This window comes from Macrobrachium nipponense, chromosome 19 (assembly GCF_015104395.2).
Source record: "Macrobrachium nipponense isolate FS-2020 chromosome 19, ASM1510439v2, whole genome shotgun sequence".
Taxonomy (NCBI): Eukaryota; Metazoa; Arthropoda; class Malacostraca; order Decapoda; family Palaemonidae; genus Macrobrachium; species Macrobrachium nipponense.
In genome coordinates this window covers 39,440,495-39,460,494 of record NC_061088.1, presented here as the reverse complement: position 1 = coordinate 39,460,494, position 20,000 = coordinate 39,440,495, and the positions used below count along the sequence as shown (strand labels likewise).

Genomic DNA, 20,000 nt, shown 5'->3' with positions numbered 1-20,000 from the left:
CATTTGATGGCCCCAAGCATCATTCAGTAACATTCCAATGACCCAATTAGCATTCAGCGACATGCAACTCACATCAGTGAGCTAAGTAACATTCGATGGCATGATCAACAGCTCTCGGTGACTGAATTTTCAGAGCGCTGACTGACTGAGAGAATGAACCTACTTTGTCTGAGCATATCCCGCATTTCAAAGGCTTGTCGTCTCAGCTCTGCTTCTCTGCTGCCGTCTCTTTCCGCCATCACGCTCTCAAACTGCAGGGGGAAGACGAAATTAGAAAATAATACCATGAATTCGTCTAAAATCAAACAACTGTAATACCATCGTTCATGAAATGTGTTGGTAATCATAACATGAAAAAATACGAAATACCAAATCTGCTCTCACCAATCACAATGCTATTTCTCACGTCATACCCCCTCCCCTCCTGAGAGAGAGAGAGAGAGAGAGAGAGAGAGAGAGAGAGAGAGAAACCTGATGAACGCCACTTATTTTACGGAAAAAGTGACACTACACTGTCATTAATTTTTTTTATATATATTCCTTCTTATTATTACAACTTTTGCCTTGCAATAAGTAAGTAATTTATCCGCATGTGTTTTGGGTACCAAATATAGTTTATCGCAAATAGTTTGTTTTTTGCATTTTTTTTTTTATGGGAAAGTGCAAATTTCTTCAATATCTCGTAAACTCGTAAAGTATAGCCACTTCATCTAAATACACCTATTTTGAGAAATTTTTATGCCATAATATAAAGCAATCATTCATGAGTTAAATGAAATAATATTGAGCAGTCTACCTTGAAAATTGTGGGGTATGCGTCTTGGAACAAGTAGTGGATCTAGAAATATATCATGGGGAGGGGGCATAAGATTATTACCATACACACACACACACACACACACACATATATATATATATATATATATATATATATATATATATATATATTATATATATATATATATATATATATATATATATATATATAACTGAATCTGGACCTCTATGTGGGTCGCACATTGGTTAAAACATTGACTGGGGTTTAGGAAAGGCCTGAGTGAGGCCGATATCAAAAATAAACTCTACGGCTGAGGGAAAATTGTGAGAAACTCAAAGGATCAAATTTAAAGGGAATGTATTTACAGATGAATTACTCAACGTCTTAAATGGGCACCTTAAGGGTGCAAGTAGACTCTCAGGGCCCGAGTTATAATTAATAAAATTTAATCAGGTTGATTGAAGTACTGGAAACATGTGGTTGGGTCTGCCGACATGGGGAAGCACTTGGAGCACGAATAGGAGCCAAGAGCGTTTAAAAGTGAGAATTCCACCTCTCCACAGCCAGGAATTGGACCTGCAACGAGGTGTGAAGGTATAAATACACATGCATCACACAGAGCGAGTGATCAAGTATGGTGAGGCCACTTAACCTTCCGATTTGCCATATAGGAGACGCTTACATTCCAAATTCCCTCAGAGGGCAAAGAAGTGACTGAATTACTCCACAGAAGTTACGATAATTAATTTATGTGCAAGGGAATCACAGTGCTTAAAGCAAAGCTTACTTGTAAGACCAAGGGGCACGTACCTGTGGGGGAACAAAGGGACATGGACAGCTCACATGTGACACAGAGATGCAATACTGAAAAAAAAGGAATAAGACTGTTCTCGTACTGCACCTTTTCTGGAAGCTAGTCTCCACTTCTAGTGTGCTGCTGGAACTGGTCAAGGCACTGTGGATGATGTTAGGATTCACGTAATACTTCACCAGCATGACGTTGAGAAGCCAAGTGGAGGGGGGGCAGTAACAATTTGCTAAGCACTTCTACTCGGCATCTAGTTGGGGTATGTCTGAGGCGGCGCTTCTGTTCTCTTTTATGATCTTCGTTGTGCCCTCCAGCAGTTGCTTGATTAATCTGCGGGTTTTGGCATGCTCTGTCGGGTGCTTGATTAATTTGCGGTAACCACAAAATGTGTTCTTTCATAAAAATTGCAAGATCATTTTCTGGTAAACATCATATGCAGCCGACAATAAATAGACATGATGAAAGTTGGGCAGCTGAGGAGATACTCCAAGAAGAAAGTAGCTATTCTGCCAGCTGTGCTGTGGAACAGTCCCAGAGACTATCCCAAACAGCAAGTGGCCTGATCCATGACAAAAACTTGTGCATATGGTGCATGAGGACAGAAGGTGAAAAACACCCCACCAGGGACTGATGGCATATTATGGAAATGATGGATCCAGGTATGCATTCAATGGACATACGGTGTACCTCCACGACAGGAGGATGCATGTTTGCATCTTAACATTTATGGATGCAATACCAGATCCCTTTCCACCAGAAATCCACTATCATCACTCCTGCTGGAAGAAATATATTGAAATAAAAAAGCAGTGAACATGTTCAGCTACATATACAAGATATTTATCTGTCTGAAGTACAAGAGATGTTCTTCAAACATGTATGCTTGGTTGTGTTTGAAGGGCATGAGTTGCAAACTCTACAGAGCCTGCTGTCTGCTTATAAGGCCTTGCTGAGAAACTTTGGGCTTGAGTCCAGTGGCAAGAAGTCAAGTAACATCAAGGAAATGCTTCAGAAAGAATTTGGTGAAAAGATTGGCTTTCATGATTGTCATTGAAAATATGAAAGTATACAATTATATGATACTAATATGATACTAACCAATCGTTAGATCCATCACTAGACATATCCCATGCTAATGGGCCCAAGCTGACACAAGGGTGAATACTTCAGTGAACACCTGGGGAGCGGTAGAGAGCCCAAATTAAAGAACCCTGAATTGGAATACATTCTCCACGAGGACAAAGTGAAGATAGTACTTGTGAGAGGATTGATGGATGGGTATCTGAAAGTATGTATCCTTTAAATCCACTGCAAGCATGAAGTCGTTCTCCCTTGTGGAAGTGAGCACTGACCGGGCCGTTTCCATGTTGAACTGTGTCTGGAGAACAAATCAGTTGAAGGGGGAGAGATCGATCACTGGCCTCCACCAGAAAGATTTGACTATAAAAGCCTGGGTACTGATCTGTCAGGACTTCCACAGCATGTTTTCTGAACATTGTTGTGATTTCCCTCCCCAAAGGGTGAGATTCTTCGGCAAGCTGAAAACATATGATTGGAATTGGATTGGAGCGTTAGTGAGAGAAAGCCAAATGGGTTGACAGGCAACACCCCACCGGAGGCAGCTGGTGGAGGGGGACGCCAAGCTTAGCATTTCCCTCCCTTCTTCTTTCCCTTGGCTCCATTTCTCAAAGGTCGGGCAGTAGCGACCAGCAAAGGTCGGGCCGTAGCGACCAACAAAGGTCCAGAGACCTTTGTCACCACCTGGTGAGCAAGACGGTCATTATTGTTGACACAGCATTTGCCTACCGCAGCACACGCTCTTTTCATGAGAAGAGGGATGATGAACCCAGTATTGGTCCATTCCTGCGAGCCAAAGAAGAGTCGGGCCTAAGTGCTTGGAAATTCGAGAGAGGACTGCATCCCTCCTCTTGAATAACAAGTTGGCCCACAGGTTTGCTGTCAGTGGGCCAGGTAGGAGATTGCACTACCACCAGATTGGCACAGCCTCCCAAAAGTCAAATCCTCCGAGGGGTTGATGCATCGCCCTCAGGCAGTGATTTTGGACGTGGTAAGGGATTGGAAGGAGGACCTCCTCTTCACTACTTCTGGTGAGCAGACCCCTGAGTCTGCAGCACCTTTACGGGACTCTTTGGACATACTCAAAAGAGTAGTAGAAGGCTGAGGGGAAGTGCCTGCCCGCTTGGATCCCTTCCTCTTTTGCATGCCTGAACCAGCCTGAGAGCTGGTTATCACACACTCGAGTCTTCCTTGGGGCACATGGGCTCCGTGGAAGACCTCGGAGGATTAGGTATCCTCTGCTCCTGAACCGTTGAATCTCCAAGAGGCCTGTGACTCGGGTCACCAAGTCTGAAGAACTGAGAGAGTGGGCAAGAGAACCCTGTGTTTTTCTCGAAGAGACACCCTTCCATAAGAACTGGAACTTGATTTCATCCAGGTGGGAGCATTGACCTCTGTCTTCCTCCACATGTGGGCTTTGGAAGGGTGAGGGGAGGAAGTGGAAACAGGAGTTGATGATGTAGAAGATGAATCTTTCCTGGTTCTCTTCTTCGACTTCTTGGATTTCTTCTTCTTTCCCATCTTCAATAGAGTGTGGAGGATCTCCTCCCCAAGGTTGGAGGATGACACAGGAACCTGAAATTGGGGAGCAGGGACTGGAATGGGAGATGCCACAACTGGAGCGATACTTTTATGAACTACGGCTGGGGTTGTGAGTGTGGGGTGCATAGAAACACTCATGGGCATCAGAGAGTTAGTAGTCGTGGTTACTGTGGAAGTGGTGACTGTGGTAGTGTGAGTCACTGGATGAGCAGGTGAATGAGAGGCTTGAAGATGACCGAGAAAACCTCTCATAAAAAGAACTCTAGACTGAGAAAACCTCTCATAAAAGGAACTCTTTGGAGACCCAGAGATTGCCAAGTTTCTCAGAGTTGGTGAGGAGGCAGTTTAGTGGGAGCCACCTCCATGTGCATGGAGGCAGAAAAATCTCCCTGCCTATGTGTGCAGCTCCTCCAAATGAAGCAAGAGAAGACAACTAAGGGGAAGTCACTTCCAAAAGGGGGGGCAGCAAGAACATAAAGCCTCACGGGGGAATGAAAGCCTACGTGAAATTGCTCACCAAGGTTGTCATTAAGGGTGAGTCACCCCCCCAATGCCGACTTGGAGAGCTTCTTCTGATACTTCCTCCTCAACAAGAACTTACTCCATTGCTCTGAAGACCATTTGCAACACTCAGAACAAGTAGAATAGGGAGTATAATCAAATCCCGTGCACGATGTGCAGTGGTGATGGGGTATACATTGATGGAGGAGTGGAAGTGGTTGCAAGCTATGATGGTGGCACTGGGGCAGGTAAGCCTAGCAACCAGCTTACGCTCCTTAGTAACTGATATATGGGGTTGTTGAGCCGTAACTGGGATAACACCAACGCAAAAACAACAACAACAAAACTATCCCACTATGATGGACGAAATGTTGTCAAAGGATGAAAAGAGGTAAATGGCAGGCAAAGCAGAGGGCAGCATACAACGTCCATCTGCAAAGGCGGCTGAAAGTAAATTGACACGCTACCAACTGGGTGGGGTTAGCTCCCACCCGGTGCTTAGGTAGTTAACTACCATACACCTTGTTAAAAGTTTAATGGCTGTTTTCCAGCTTCACTGAATAGTAATTCCAATATAAAGACCAGAAGGTTTGTATACCACTTTGGAGTGTGGATGTTCTGATGTCACTTCCTGGTGGCCCATAATAAAGTCACAGGAAAAAAAGTCACATTAATTTATGGTGGCCAGTAATAACGTCAAAGGGAAAAATTCACAATGTTTCTTGGAAGTCATTATCTTAATGAGAGGTCATTATCTTAATGACATTTAGCCTTTTGTTTATGTTTTCTATGGTAATCCCGAACGGGCTTGTACTAAACACGATGGAGAGGTGGAGACAAACTTGGTTAAAATAAAAAAAAAAATCCCCAACAATAGGTTGTACTAAGCATGCCACAAAGGTGGAAACATACAGGGTTAAAACCCTTAGGGATCACTATCTAGGAAAGATGATAATGTGATTTTTTTACATGGATTCTATTTCCTACATACAAGCAACTACTGATGTGTGATGTTTTCAGTGCAAAACTGACAGTTAATACTACTGCAAGTATTTCGTGGAAAAAAATCTTGCTGAAAGACGAGCTAGTCTATTAACTGATTAGCTTTTTCACAATATGTACAGTCGGCTAACGACTAATTGGCGTAGTTTCTTAATTGATTGTTCGTTATTGAAGTATTGCCATATGCAAGCACCAGATTTACTATCAACAAATAATTTTTCTTTCACAGATGTTATACTTGAAATAAATTAAATTACAAGTGAGTATACTTAACATATCAAAGATAATTATTTTTGCAGAGTAAGGAAAACATATACCCACATGTTCATAAATTCTACTTTTATTCTCAACTAAGGCTTCATGGGGTAAGCATTTTGAAGTTGGCTTTGCTGCTGCTCAAGTAATGACCCACTGGGGTATCGTCACCTTGTCACCTAAAGCTGATAAATAATGCATTAAACATGTCAATATTCTTTAATAGCAAAGCTGATAAATAATGCATTAAACATGTCAATATTCTTTAATAGCAAAGTGTAATTAAACTAATTTTGTCCTTTGGTCAATAAAATAATTTGCATAACACATTTAGTAGGCCTAAATTCGACTTCTGATTTTAACACCTGATTAGCCTAGGTCTATTTTCAGCAGCGCACTCTCTCGGATACATGATGTGAATGAATCTTTAAATCGACAATATCTATATTAATTTACTTTGATTTATTCCCGTTATTCTTTTTTTTTTAGCCATGTTCTCCTTTTTCTTATCCTTTTCATTATTGCTAAACATAATTTACTCAGTCCTACCTATCTCATTTCAAAAAGCACTCATAAGAAACCAAGAGAATGCAATTTAGTATTTTTTTTTAAAACTTATTCTCTGCCTGCCATCCTGCATCATCTGCACACGATGGAAAGCTGTGAGTCAAAAGCTGACGCATACACTAAGAAGGAAGTCTTACTTTCTTAAAAGCATTCTTGGGTTAATCTTACTATACCCATTCATTTCTTCTAAATAGAAATTAACTAAATTAGTTTCGCATGTATACCTAGACCTACTGCCATAAGCATGTTATAAGTAGCTGAAAGGATAGGCAATATGAAAGGTGACTTTCTCATTTAAGTCTATTTCAGACATTTACAATAAAAACACTGATTACTGCTGTAATCAGGGGTTGTTCTTTGATAGGTGCAACAATCATATTGTCTTGCTCTCTTGTGGTGCTTCAAGGAGTTCCACTTCTAGGCCTACTTTCTAAACTTTGCCGTTCTCTAAACAATTTGATTCATCTGTGTATGATTCTCTTCAGTATATTAAGCCTTCTTGCACTCTCTCTAACAGGAACTTGCAGCGGGATGTTTCTTTACTGACAAGACTCATTGACATTCGATTCCCGCCCACATCACGAAATGAAAACAACAGATTGGGGTCGCAGGGTTCACAATATTCTTTCCGAATCACTCAGTCTTCAACTTTTTAGTCTAGCAGGTGCTTTTTAAATTGCTTTCATTTTATGTATGTTTTTTGTATATTTGTTGAGACTTAAAAGTCAAAGTTATATTTCATGTATTTTTAATTTGTGTTGTTTCTCTTTTGGCCTTGATGATGTAACTGTGTGTTACGAAACGCGTCGGCAATAAATGTACTGTCACCTGATGACCGGCTATCTCCTTGTCACCCTGTCCTATATATATATATATATATATATATATATATATATATATATATATATATATATATATATATATATATATATATGTATATATATATTAAGCCATTTTAGCTACGTTCTATAAAATTTTCTATTGGTTACCTTTTAATCGAGTGATTGATTGCAACTAGCATTAAGAAAGGCATGGGTCTAACTAGCTCTTCCCCACCTACTTCATGAGAAGTGAAACACAATTCTCAAGGAGTAGGTGGGGAAGAGCTAGTTGGACCCATGCCTTTCTTACTGCTAGTTGCAATCAACCACTCGATTAAAAGGTAACTAATAGAAAATTTTATAGAATGTAGCTAAAATGGATTAATATAATAACACATATATATATGTAATAGTAACAACCAAAAAGGCCCTCTAAACTTCTAGATTTCTCCAAACATTTTTTATACACACTACAAAGCCTATGATAAAAATGGAAATATATATAAATATATATATTAGATATATATATATATATTTATATATATATATATATATATAATATATATAAGTATAATATATAATATAATATATATATATATATATATATATATATATATATATATATATATATATAAAGTCTACGCAGATTGAGTATTTGCCAAATACTGAATTTGCCTTATATTCAAAATTCTCTCTGGAGCTTTTATTATTTGAGGAAAATCCATTATTTGTTTCTTGGGACATCTGGCAATTCTTCTGCCCTTTTAAGCGACATGGCAACCTATCGAGTATTCTTCCGCGTGGAGAGTAAACATCAAAATATTGTCATATCTGGTTGTGCACATACATTTTTTTTTGTATTTGGCCCCATTTAGTGTGTGTGTGTGTGTTTTTTTTTCAGAAATCGTCTCCCGTATGCCGGCGTGGTTCGGGAGTGAAAACCGAAGCAAAGTTTTTTCCAAAAAGTCACAGCACACTTAGTTTCCAAGATTAAGAGTTGATTTTTGGCTCCTTTTTTTGTCATTGTCTGAAGTTTAGTATGCAACCATCAGAAATAAAAAAAAAGTATCATTACTATATATAAATATTGGAATATATGACAGCGCAAAAAACAAATTTCATATATAATTGTATACAAATCGCACTGCGAGCAAAACGGTTAAAGCTAATGGTTAATTTTTTCGTTGTATTGTACACTAAATTGCGATAATTTTGGTATATAAAAAATTGTAAAACGATCAAAGCAACACAGAGAAAATATTATCACAAAATGATGCATGAATTCATAATGCGTGGACGTAAATTTTTTTTTTTTTTTAAATTTCACCATAAATCGAAATATTGTGCTAGAGACTTCCCGTTTGTTTCAAAATGAAGGTAATAGATTGAATACTACTAGCCTGTAAGAGTTTTAGCTTACAATTGCATTTTTCGACCATTTCGGTCGAATTAAAGTTGACTGAATGTCGAATGTATTTATTTATCGTTATTTATATGCAAATATTTCAAAAATGATAAAAGCTGCGACCATGAATTGTTTATTGTTGCATTCTACATGTAATTGCACACATTTTCATATATAAAACTCTATGTAACGGATAATATGAAATGGAGCAAATATTACGATAATATAACTCAAGCATTTCGGAGATTTGCGGCGGAGATTCTGCGCGCGGAGGGAAGGAAAATATTTTTTTCAAAAATTCACCATATATTGAAATACTGTGCTAGAGACTTCCAATTTGTTTCAAAATGAGGACAAATGGATTGAATATTACTAGACTGTAAGAGTTTTAGCTTACAAATGCGTTTTTTGACCATTACAGTCGAGTCAAAGTTGACCAAACGTCGAATTTTTTCTAATTATCGTGATTTATATGCAACTATTTCAAAAATGATAAACGATACGACCATGAACTATTTTGTTTTGTATTCTACATGACATTGCGCACATTTCCATATATAGAACTCTATATAACGGCTAATATGAAACGGTGCAAATATTACGATAATGTGACTCAAGCATTTCAGAGATTTGTGGATGAGATACCGCGCGCGGAGGGAAGGAAAATACTTTTTTCAAAAATTCACCATAAATCGAAATACTAAACTAGAGACTTCCAATTTGTTTCAAAATGAAGGGAAATGATGGAATATTATTAGCCTGTAAGAGCTTTAGCTTACAATTGCGTTTTTCGACCATTACGGTCGAGTCAAAGTTGACCGAACGTCGAATTTTTTCTATTTATTGTGATGTATATGCAAATTTTTCAAAAATGATAAAAGCTACGTCAATGAATTATTTTTCATATATAGAACGCTATATAACGGCTAATATGAAATGGTTCAAATATTACGACAATGTGGCTCAAGCATTTCGGAGATTTGCGGCAGAGATACCGAGTGTGGAGGGAAGGAAAATATATTTTTCAAAAACTCACCATAAATCGAAATACTGTGCTAGAGACTTCCAGTTTGTTTCAAAATGAAGGTAAATGATTGAATATTACTGGACTGTAAGAGTTTTAGCTTACAATTGCGTTTTTCGACCATTACGGTCGAGTCAAAGTTGACCAAACGTCGAATTTTTTCTATTTATCGTTATTTATATGCAAATATTTAAAAAATGATAAAAGCTATGATCATGAATGATTTTTTGTTGTATTCTACACGACATTGCACACATTTCCACATATAGAACTCTATATAACGGCTAATATGAAACGGTGCAAATATTACGACAATGTGGCTCAAGCATTTCAGAGCTTTGCAGTGGAGATTCCGCGCGCAGAGGGAAGGAAAAAGTTTTTTTTCAAAAAATCTCCATAAATTGAAATACTGTGCTAGAGACTTCCCGTTTGTTTCAAAATGAAGGTAAATGATTGAATATTACTAGCCTGTAAGAGTTTTAGCTTACCCAAAAATGCCAATACATACATACATATATATATATATTATATATATATATATATTATATAAATATATATATATGTATATATATAGTATATATATATATATATATATATAATATCTTATAATATAAATTTATTTTTTTTATTCTGGTACGGATACATAACTAAAAGGAATACAAGTGAAAAACTTCTTTTTGCATAAAATGAAACAATATAGAAAACATCAATAAATAGATATATAAAAACTTGTAATAAATATAAAACTAAATATAAAATTAATGCAGAATACTCACTCGTAATCCTGACTCTTTGTTCTATTCTTGTTGTCTCCCTCCCCCATTGAAGAGTCTTGCATTTTTTTCCTCTCGACATGAGGTACAGGTGGAGGAGGGAGATGCGCACCCTTACTGCTGATGGGCCGCCGCCCTTCGGCGGCCCTCTGTGCCCTCTGTTGTCCCTAGGGCAGGCGCACTCCAATATATGACCGTAGTGTAGTACTTCCGGTCACACTTCCCGAACCTGCAAAGAGCTACATTGCAGGTGCGACAGAAGAACCGGGTGTCTCTCCTTCTGCCATTCATATGGCACACCCGGCACCGTTTCTGCCTGCGCCCTTGTAGGACTTCCAATGTGTGATCCCCTGGCTGCAGCCGATACACAGAGTCCACTCTCCGACGAGAAGTCGGAATCTGAGCGCGGGCGGGATAATCAAGGGCGTCGGCAGCAGGGGCAGTGGCAGCAGGGGCGGCGGCAGCAGCGGGACGACCAAGGTTGGCCTTCCTAACATCTCCCCTTTCCTCTAGGGGCAGATCTGGAGCTTGGGGCAGGGGGGCGGTGATGGAAGGCCACTCATCGGGATTAAAGTTGATGAGGGCATTCCCAGCTACCTCGAGAAACTGGATGTGGGACAACCTCCGGAGGTCCAAATTGTAGTAACCACAGTAGAGGATGTAGGCATTCTGCGCCAACTGAAGAATGTATTTGAAGAGCTTCTGTGTCCACCTCCTGGTTCTCCTGGCGAGGGGATAATACTGGATGTGTTTATCAAAGAGATCAACTCCTTCCATGTGCCTATTGTAGTGCCCAATGACGATAGGCCGCTCGACACGAAACTTCTCATACATAACTCGGCCCTGCCAATGTGTCTTCTTCCGCTGGACGACCTCTTCTTGGGTAGGCTCATGACTCATCGTAATCATGGGGACGAGTTGGACCCCCTTCCAACAGATGACAAAGACAGCTGCTGCTACTCCTCTTGGCAGATGTTGCAGCTGGCTAGCGAACCTCTTGAGGACAATGTCGTCCGTAGTTCGTCACAGCAGTACCGAGCGTAGTCCGCCGTCTCTGCTACCAGGTATTCGAGCAATTCCCGCGTAAGGAACAGCTGAATGAACCCCAGAGCAGTGAGAGGAACAGGTACGGTGAGCCCAGGTACTGCCGTGAATGGGTTCAAGTTAGTTGGGGTGGGGTGGGGTCCTCCGACCACCCCTCGTCACTCTCGGACGACCGGCATTCACCTTGGCTGGCGCGACGCTCTGACCTTCTACGTGCCTGTGCGCGTGCACATGGTCGGGCACGGTTTCGCACTCGAAACCCCCCCCGCTGGCCCATCTCCCTCACTTAGGCCCTCGCTTTCTGTGTCATCATTGACAACAAAACTAGACGACGACTCCTCCTCCTCCTCCTCCTCCTCAGATTCCCCTCATAAGCACTAAAACCACTGAACTCCAACTCACTTTCAGCCTGTGACCCTCGTACGGACATTGGGGGCAAATATTCATCATCACTAACATCGGGAGTGATGTCCTCATCACTAGATGACCAATCGCCATCAAAATGAGGACTTGCGACCTGCTCACGATCAAGCTCTAACAAGTAATCATCTATGTCCTTTGGTTCTAGGCCTCCCAAATGCCTACGAATGCCCCTCAGGACACCCCGATGCTTCCTAGGGGTTATATAAGACACACGATGTGGTGCTTGAACACTTTCAGCCACACGGAATGGCGTTGAGGAGTAAGGTCATCTTGGGTGCTTGGTCCCTCGTCAGCATCCAAGTCCAAAATACGCCTCACACGATCCCTCCCAAGAGGTAAAACATGCCTTTCGAGCTCCATTCGACGTTCAGACATCTCTACGCATCTCTTGTACCACCACAAATACTCAAACGCTCGCAAAAGTTCGGCAAAAATCGATTGCGGCAAAAGATCGCTCTCGGACGACGCGTCGCTGATGCTTGCTGGTGCGAGAAGAAAGCATTTCGTGCATGCACACCTGAGTAACACTTGTAAACAAAACAACAGCTTGATCTGTGAGCTCCCAGCATACCTCAAGGCGCGATTCAAAAGTTTTCCCCTAGTAGGCCTATAACTATTTTTCCGCAAATAAAAAAAAAACCTTTTGCATCTACTTAGCATACGTCACTTAAGCACCCGACAGACAATTTTCGTCGATGTTTAATACGTGTAATAGGCGTTTCAGGGTTAAAGTTTTTTATGACTTGATCAAGTATAGTACTGTCCTTTTTAAGATTGGTCAACCATTTTATAGCAACCAGAGAAGTTACTTTCATGCTTAACATTGGCTGCCCCGTAAACAATACCTTTAATTATGTCAACATGATTTTGAGGATTTAAGGAGCACTTGTTCAGATAGGCACTTTAGGAACTTTCGTTGAATTCTGGTCGAATGTGCAGCCACAAGAGACTTGGAGAAGGTAGTGACGACACATCTCAAAAGAGGAAACAGGATAGCGAAATCCTTGCTGCCACGCTGTTTAAGAAGGTATGACCATCACCCATTCAATGAATTTAGTGCCATTATGTTAAAATACCACATAGCAGCCATCGAGCAAGAGGAGAGAAAAATTCAAGGAATTGGAAAAAACAAGGATCTCTTTCAATCATTCTCGCTGCGACAATAAATTTACGAAAAATTGCATAGGGCTAAAGATGCCCTAAAAAGGAAACTCGACAGAAAACTAAAAAATCTTATTGATATCAGTGATTGGACTAATTGTGCCCATCATGATTGTGTTGTAAACCTATCAAGTAAACAACAAACCTATCAAGTAAACAACTAAGTGAAAATGTTGTGAGTGCACTTGGATATGATTGCATCATTCCTAAGTAAGCTTGAAAAATATTGTCATCTTCCTCAAAATCATGTTGACATAAACAAAGGTATTGTTTACGGAGCGGCCAATGTTAAGCATGAAAGTAGCTTCTCTGCTCGCTATAAAAAATGTTTGACCGATCTTAAAAAGGACAATACTAACCACATCACAAAACCTGATAAGTCAAATAGTATAGTAATTTTAGATAAAGCTGACTACATTTCATGTATGCAAGCCCTATTGGATGATGATGTGACTTATAAAAATTTAACAAAGAATCCCCTTAATCAAGTCATAATAAACTTTAATAGCAAAGTGAAAAAATCCTTAAAGATTAAACAGAACTACTAGGCAATTGTCAGTCAAATTCCCTTCGTTACCTTACCTGTACAGATTAGTCAAAACCCACAAAGAAAATAACCCTATGCAGCCTATTATCAGTACTGTTGGCTCAATTTCATATAAGCTTTCGAAATATATCACTAAGATCTTGTCTCCGTTACTTGGAACTATCTCAGATTCTCATATTTATAATTCTCTAGATTTAGTTGATAAATTAAACAAAATTACTCTTTGCCCAACTGATAGATTAGTTAGTTTTGATGCATGTTCTCTTTTTACTTTATTTTAGAATATCTTAGTAATGAACTAACTCTGCATGAATTACCTCTACCTGTAAGTCACATTATTTCACTCATTAGGTTGTGCATTTGTGATTACAAGTTTACATTCAATGGTGAACTTTATCAACAAATAATTGGCATGGCAATGGGCAACCCTTTATCACCACTTCTCTCAAACTTGCACATGGAATTCTTTGAAAAACGCTATTTACCTGATATCATTTATATTCCTTTAAAGTGGTAGAGATATGTTGATGATATTTTAGCTGCTTTGCCTGCTGGTATTGATGTAAATGATTTACTCTTTAAATCAAATAACCAGGTACCATCGATTAAGTTTACTCTAGAATTGGAAAAAGACAATTGCCTCCATTTAATAGATGTTTTGATACATTGAGAACCATTTCAATGTAAATTCAGTATTTATAGGAAACCAACCAACAACTTAACTTATGTTCATTTCTATTCAGGCCACCACCACCATCTTAATATCAAAATATTATTTTTTTTTTCTGTTTTTATGAGCATTGTGCATTGGCATTCCCCAATATTTGGATCAGGAAATTGAATACATAAGAAAAATAGGGAAAGATTTATGTTATCCTTCACATATATTAGATAGTTGCTATAATACAGCTCACAAAAAGTTTTATAGTGTAACACGGAGAAAGAAACTTCTAAGAACTTTCTCAGTTTGCCTTATTTTAAGGGTTTTGAAACCATTAAATCATTGTTAAAATCCTAAAGGTCAACCTCGTTTTTTCCTATAGTAACACACTAAAAGAAATGTTAATAAAAAAATGACCCCAGGGAAAGCAACAACATAATATATAAAATTCCATGTGTGGACTGCCCCTCCTTTTATCTCGGGCAATCGAATAAGGGCTTAGAAGTAAGAATCAAACAGCATAAATATTCTGTCAAAACTGGGCAAACATATAATGCAATATTCATTCATTTAATGAAAACAACCACTGGATAAATTAGATTGGTAGTTCAGTAATTGCAAGATCAAAAGATGTCTTATCACCAAATCTTTTAGAATCTGCCATTATGCAACTTACTTCCCTTTGTAATTTAAATATTAGTCGTGGCCTTGTATTTGTAACATGTTTAAGAATGACCTCAAAGATACAACCACAGACTTAAATACAAATTAGTTGCCTCATAGATATTTTCTTTGTATATTTATGTTCAATGTTTTCTGAATAAGTTTTTGTTTACCAAAGGTTTGACTGTGGTCAATTGCCGCCCTGTATTATCCTTTAATTGTCTTGTTCCCTGTGTCTGAGCAGTTGGACTTTATCTTTTTGTAAACCTCTTAAATTGTACCCATGTTTATGCTTGTTTGGGAAGGTTACTATTCTCAAGGTGTGTTGGATTCTAGGTACTAATCACCTTTTAATCTCTATCTGTCACTTTTATAACCCTTCCTTGTCATCTGTTTCTCATGTAAGTCACTAGGTCTGCTAAGTAAAGGACGTGAGTCGAAAGATCTTGCAGTTACTCCAGTGCTTCACTTTCCTTTGTGGCTTATACCTTTATTTATGCATTTATCAAGTCCCAAACTTTCGTGATTCAGTTATATATACATACATACATACATACATACATACACACACACACACATACACACACACACACACACACACATATATATATATATATATATATATATATATATATATATATATATATATATATATATATATATATATGACTTCATCAAATAAGCGAATACCACAGGAAAATGATAATCAGAATTCCAAGCGCTTTCGTCTTTAATAGGACATGGTCAAGTAACGAATGAAATACAATTGGAGAGAAAGTTCTCAGGTACACAACAAGATCAAGAATACCAGATGGTTAATTGTCAAAAGGGTAAAAATTAAAGAGATAATCCAGGATTATCGGATATCACACGGTCACAAACCTAAACAAAGATGTAACCCTAACCGAAACTACAAAGTATCCGTACAGTCCAAAACATGTAAAAACTGAATATATCTATTTTGTTGCTTATATTTATCTACAACTTTTTTCATTATGAAGGCATCAAGTTTAAATAAGCCAAGACTTAAATTTAGAACATTTCCATTATTTGACTTGATGAAACAAGATTCAATGATATTCCTTTTAACTGTGTCATTACATCGGATTAAGGCTCTTGCTTGACTCCAGTTAATAGGATGATCTACATCTCTCATATGTACGAATAATGCTTTCAATATTTGCCCAGTTCTCACAGAATATTGATGCCGTTACAGACGTTGTGAAAGAGACTTCCTGGTTTGTCCGTAATAGACTTTATCACACTTTTTGCAAGGAATTTCATATATGCAGCCTGGAAGATCTTTAGGAGAATTTTATATTACTAAACTCTTGACATTAATATTACTGAAAACAACATCTATGTTAAAAAGCTTTAAAATTCTAGGAATATCTAAAAACCTTTCATTATAGGGTAATTTTAGAATGTTATGCTTCCTAATTTCAAGTTTGTCATTAGTTAAATAAAATGTTTTTCTAGCTCTTTTCCATGCCACATCTACAAAAGTCCTTGGGTATTTAAGTTTCAAAGCAATATCATAAATAGTTTTAATCTCAGCGTCAATAAACTGCGGGCTACAGACACGCAAAGCCCTTAGGAACATCCCAGAAAAAACAGAGAATTTAACATTTTGATGGTGATTGGAGTAGTAATGATCAAAAGAGGCAATGTCAGTTGATTTCCGAAAGACTGAAAGGTGAAATTTCTATCAGGTGAAATTTCTATCATTTCTATAGACAGGTACATCAAGAAAATTCAAACTACAATTTCTTCCTTCCTCTACAGTAAGTTTTATAGAAGGGACTAAATTATTGAAATAATTGAGGAATTCCTGGAGATTTTCATGAACTGGCCAAATACAGAAAATATCATCCACATACCTAAACCATATATCTTTTTGGGGCAAAATTCTTGGTTAAGAGTTTTGTTTAAAAAAATTCCATGTAAATATTGCTAAGAACAGGAGATAAGGGATTTCCCATAGCCATGCCAAACTTCTGTACAAAAAATTCCCCATTAAAACAAAATTTACTATCTATGATACATAACCTTATGAGACTAATGAGGTTTGCTACAGTTAAGCTAATGTCATGACGTTCTAATTCATCCTCCAAATATTCAAGTAAATCATCTACAGGCACTTTTGTAAATAAAGAGACACATCAAAACTAACCATATTAAAATCAAAATTCAAATTTAAACTATTCAATTTGTTTATAAAATCAACATTGTTTTTAACATTCGTGTTAGAAATGTTTCCCTACCAAAGGTGTAAGAATTTTTACAAGCCATTTAGATAAATCATACGTAACTGAGACCACTATACTAATGATTGGTCTGATAGGGTTATTGATTTTTTGTGAGTCTTGACTAAACCATACATATAAGGTAGGGAGGCACATTGCGGTGTAAACTGTTTGATTAAATGGTCCAAGCCCTTCAGAATGGAGATTTAGATCATCCTTTTAACTGGAGTCAAGCAAGAGCTTAATCCGATGTAATGACACAGTTAAAAGGAATATCATTGAATCTTGCTTCATCAAGTCAAATAATGGAAATGTTCTAAATTCAAGTCTTGGTTTCTTTAAACTTGATGCCTTCATAATGAAAAAAAGTTGTAGATAAATATGAGCAACAAAATTAATATATTCAGTTTTTACATGTTTTGGACTGTACAGATACTTTGTAGTTTCGGTTAGGGTTACATATAGCTATGTTTAGGTTTGTGACCGTGTGATATCCGATAACCATGGATTATCTCTTTAATTTTTACCCTTTGGACAATTAACCATCCGGTATTCTTGATCTTGTTGTGTACCTGAGAACTTTCTCTCCAATTGTATGTCATTCGTTCCTTGACAATGTCTTATTAAAGACGAAAGCGCTTGGATTTCTGACTATCATTTTCCTCTGGTATTTGCCTATATATATATATATATATATATATATATATATATATACATATATATATATTAATATATATATATATATATATATATATATATAATAATATATATATATATATATATATATATATGGATATATATATGGTATGTATGTTGTATGTATGTTGCCTTGTAGTTGTACTATTTAGTAAAAGGCTAGGCCCCACTGCCAATAACTGTGGAAACTGCTTCCTTGCAGTCGTACTTTTTCGTAAAAGGCTAGGCCCACCGCCAACAACTGTGGTTGATGACGCAAGGCCATGCGGGCATAAAAACTCCCTTTGCCAAACAATAAATAATGCCTGATGATGCCTTTGATAGAAGGCAGAGGAGAGGGCGCATCAGGCAACAGACACCTTAAGTAGGGATAACGGTGGGAAAGAAGAATATGTATACATACACACGCACACCACACACACACACACACACATATATATATATATACATATATATATATAAATATATATATATATTATATATGTATGGTATATATATGCATATAATGTATGAGTATATATATATATATATATATATATATATATATATATATATATATATATATATATGTTTACAAAATCGAAGTAATACCTACCGTAAAAGCAAAATAGTTTCATAACCAGGTTATTTCCCCCGAAACGAATGAAGACCTGCACGTGAGAAACACTACCACCGTCATATACAATCTGGGATGAAATGAGCATCTGGATTTCGGAACGCCTACTTAATAATTAAGTACCTTCAACGTCTTCTCAACGCCCTCCCTAATAACATCACTTAATTGAAATTGTCACGCAGAGTCACCTTTTAAATGAAAGAAATAGCATTTGATTGGACCCTATTAGACTTGCCTAATTAACCACGCCTTCAATTTGCATTCGTGGGAAACTTTAGTTGCCATACCAGTCACGACAAGGTCATTTTATTATATCCACAGATGATAAGTAATACCTACTATTATGAATCACATTACATGGAACAACCCTTTAAAGCCCATGGACTTATCTGAATTCCGCATGAAGGAACGCTCGTGTTTGGAAATAATATTGAAATAATAAATAATGCCAGATCAAAGAAACAACATACAAAAGTGAAGGTAAACATACAAAATGTTCCAAGTTCCACACATGACATGAGCAAAGAAGGCCGGATGGGACAGATGGCAGGCTATGATGTTACCCTTGGGTTGGATGATAAACACAACTCATGCAAACTAGCTTCCAGCCAATGTGGCAAGGTATATATATTGTAAGGATTCTATTAAATGCAAGCGCAAAATTTTACCGTAAAATTGGTGTGAAACATAATACCTTAATAATAAACCATCATTACGTAGAACACGGCAAGCGCATACCCTAAGGGACATTGGGGATTGTCGTTCTCATAGCGAGCAAGCGTTTTGGCTGAGCCGTCTTCACACACAAGTATTTGATTTACTTTTTTTTTTCTCCTCTACATCCTAGCTGGGACTCAATATACTCTGCTGACAAAGTAAATAATTTACTGTTTAGGTGCACCAAAGGGTATCTCCCACTCATTCCTTTTGCTCTAGTTCGAAAATTAAATGGGTCTCCTTGGATTCGGCTGTTAACCCGTGCTGTTGAACGCCCTTCCCAGTGTGTCACAAGCTGAACCTCAACCTCCTCCCAACCCCAAGCCCTCCAAGCAACGACCAACCCCCTCCACGACCAACCCATGCCGCCACACTACCACAAACTGAGACGCGCACAAACACGGATACATAGAGAAACGGGCGACGAACTAGTCATAAACCAAATCACACTTAATGTCAAGAATACAAACACTTTTTACATTCGAAACTCATTCTTTTTCGCATTTGATATGAGGCTAAAGTATTAGCACTGAATGCTCTAAAAGCCAATGTATGTATACCGTTACAGCAAGTGAATTCACGCCCTGAAAGATACAATAACAGATTGCAACCATGTTTACTATGAATGATCATGCTATAATACAAGAGGCTTTTATTATAAGTTTACCTGCTG

The 20,000-nt window shown here is 37.9% G+C and overlaps 1 protein-coding gene across 3 annotated transcripts in view; it reads right to left on the bottom strand.

Annotated features, from left to right (window-relative positions):
* Positions 1–20,000, bottom strand: part of LOC135216438 (uncharacterized) — a 55,165-nt gene that overhangs the window by 33,973 nt on the left and 1,192 nt on the right. The window contains exons 1-2 of one of the 3 annotated variants that reach the window (XM_064251824.1): positions 19,995–20,000; positions 164–251 (exon numbers count right to left, since the gene is read on the bottom strand). The exon at positions 19,995–20,000 is cut by the window's right edge and continues 162 nt beyond it. In XM_064251824.1, coding sequence (XP_064107894.1) covers positions 164–239 — 76 coding nt within the window. In that variant the 5' untranslated portion in view covers positions 240–251; positions 19,995–20,000. Of the gene's footprint in view, positions 1–163; positions 252–18,589; positions 18,728–19,994 lie in introns of those variants that run through there. The other 2 variants (XM_064251817.1, XM_064251811.1) reach the window with 2 other exon arrangements.